Genomic DNA, 2,505 nt, shown 5'->3' with positions numbered 1-2,505 from the left:
ATCCATATCTGATATGAAAGTTCAGCAAGACGGCCATTCTTCAAAGAGAGATTCTCAAATGCCAGTTCTGACTTCAGTTTGCTTTTCATGGCTTTGTGCTGCTAATTCAACCACAGGAAATCACACTTTTTCAGTTAAGTGGTAGTTGAAATTTGATTTGATGGACTCTCCAATTGCTTACTACGTTTGTAGATATGTTGTTCCTCTTTTAGGTTAAGTTATGGTCTAACAAATGAACTTATTTGTTTTTGCATTTCATAATATTTGGGATTCGAAGAACTGGATTCAGTCTTCTACTATTATTCTTGTTTCGCTTTCATGGAGCATTAGATTCTAAACATCACAAACAAAGAAAAACTCAAAAGTTTGATGGAATTTGCTTTAATGATTTAACACGTACGCCCAAAGTCATGCAAAATTAAATTTTGAGCATTCATGCATCCTCCACTCTTTAGATTTGAGTTATGAGCTCCACACCGATCGATCAATAATCAAGAAACTCCACTCCATACCAGAAAACAAAAAAAGAAGTAAATCGATCGAGCAACTCGATCAATCAACCTTGTATCAAAGTAAGTGTTTTTGTTCATGCGCTGGTGTCCTTGTGCATATGGTTGCCTACGTGGATGTCTTCGTCGGCAATGAATTTGCCCCAGAACCAGTGCTTTTTCCAGACCAAGATGATCTCTTCGATGGGCACGTTCTTGGTTTCGGGAAGGAAGAAATAGATGAAGGCGGTCATGATGGCCACCCAGCCGGCGAAGAAGTAGAAGAGGCCGAACTTCATGTGGCACAGAGCGAGGAGGAAGATCTGCGCGATGATGAAGGTGAAGAACATGTTCACTGACACCGTGATGCTCTGCCCGGCCGATCGGATCTCCAGGGGGAAGATCTCGCTAGGCACCAGCCACCCCAGGGGGCCCCATGACCACGCGAAGGCCGCCACGTAAACGCAGATGAACAGCACGATGACGCTCGCGTAGCCCTTCGACAGCTCCGTGGCCTCGCCGGAGACACCGAACTTGAGCGCGATCAGAGTGCCGACCACCACCTGAACAATATAACAATATAATGAGACAGGACTCGATCGATCATACGTGTCACTTGCTTTTCGATCGATGGGAATTTAATTATATTTGTGGACTGATTGAATGATCGATCGATCGTACCTGAGAGATGAACATCTGCGCGCCTCCCTGTAAGAAGAGCACCCGGCGTCCGAGCTTGTCGACGGTGGCGATGGACACGAAGGTGGCGAACACGTTGACGAGGCCGGTGATGACTGCGGAAGCCAGGGAGGCTTCGCCGCCGAAGCCGATGGTCTTGAAGAGCACCGGAGCGTAGAACATGATGACGTTGATGCCGGTGAGCTGCTGGAAGAAGGGGATGAGGATGGCCATGGTGAGCTGGGGTCGGTACTTGCTCTGCAGTATGTTGGACCAGGGGCTTTTGATGGTCTTCGCCTCTTCGCTGGCCGCGACCAAATCCTCGAACTCCTCCTGGACGTCGTCGGTGCCGCGGATCTTCTGGAGCATTTGCCTGGCCTCCTCGCCGTAGCCGCGCTCGATGAGCGAGTTGGGCGTGTCCGGCAAGACGAACGCCCCGACGCTCATGATGATGGCCGGGACAGCTGCGAGTCCGAGGCTGACGCGCCACCCCCACCCGCCTTTGATCGATGCGGTCCCGTAGTTGATGAGGTTCGCGGCGAAGATTCCGACGGTGATCATGAGCTGGAAGCCGATGTTGAGCGTGCCACGGAGGTTGGCCGGCGCCATCTCGGAGAGGTAGACCGGCACAGACTGCACTCCGGCCGGGCATGTGTCGATCAAACGGTCGATATATCGTCGATGAGCTTATAAATTAAATGAAGAGATCGAGCTGAGGAAAAAATTAAAGGCCTTGCCTGATTTGCGAACCCGATTCCGATGCCGAGGAGAACGCGGCCGAGAATAAGCATGAAAACATTCACGGCGGCACCGTTGAGGGCGGAGCCGACCAGAAACGTTACCCCTCCGATGAGCATGGACCACTTCCTCCCGCAGACCCTGGTCACCGACGACGCCACGAACGAGGCGATGAGGGCGGCGACGTAGAGCGACGAGGTGAAGAGAGTCAGCAGCTCGCTGTCGAACTTGCAGTACTGACTGGTGCTCGCGTCGGCTTGCTGCTTGGCGAATACGGAGGGGAAGAAGCTCTCGAGGAACGAGTCCATGGAGGTCACACCGCCTGATCATCACGATATATCGAGCATGCACAAATTAAGGTTAATTATTAGGGAGACAGAAGAAGAAGAATGAATGAGAATGAATGAATGAATGAATGAATGAATGAATGAAAATATATATATATATTTTTACGTAACGTACCGGAGATTCCGATGTCGTAGCCGAAAATGAGACCGCCGGAGGAAGCCATGATGCATGCCAAGAGGACGAAGCTGGTCATCTTGCCTCCGTACTGCTTGTTGCTCGTGCTGACTATTGCTCCTCCTGCCATTTTGCACTT

The 2,505-nt window shown here is 50.5% G+C and overlaps 1 protein-coding gene across 2 annotated transcripts; it reads right to left on the bottom strand.

Annotated features, from left to right (window-relative positions):
* Nucleotides 1-554: 554 nt before the first annotated feature.
* LOC141814355 (sugar transport protein MST6-like) lies at nt 555-2,505 on the bottom strand. Of its 2 annotated transcripts, XM_074702296.1 has the most exons (5): nt 2,367-2,496; nt 2,045-2,226; nt 1,904-1,942; nt 1,170-1,799; nt 555-1,051 (listed from the first exon to the last, which is right to left on the bottom strand). In XM_074702296.1, the coding sequence occupies exons 1-5, from the start codon at nt 2,494-2,496 to the stop codon at nt 587-589; spliced, it is 1,446 nt and encodes a 481-aa protein (XP_074558397.1). In that variant the 3' UTR covers nt 555-586. The 2 variants fall into 2 exon arrangements, with proteins under 2 accessions (XP_074558397.1, XP_074558398.1); XM_074702297.1 differs by having other exon boundaries at nt 1,904-2,226; nt 2,367-2,505.

Source organism: Curcuma longa, chromosome 21 (assembly GCF_044706935.1).
Source record: "Curcuma longa cultivar G26 ecotype Majalengka, Jawa Barat chromosome 21, ITB_CL_G26_1.1, whole genome shotgun sequence".
Lineage (NCBI taxonomy): Eukaryota > Viridiplantae > Streptophyta > Magnoliopsida > Zingiberales > Zingiberaceae > Curcuma > Curcuma longa.
Note: the sequence above shows the minus strand (reverse complement) of the source record. Positions and strands in the feature narration are given on the sequence as shown.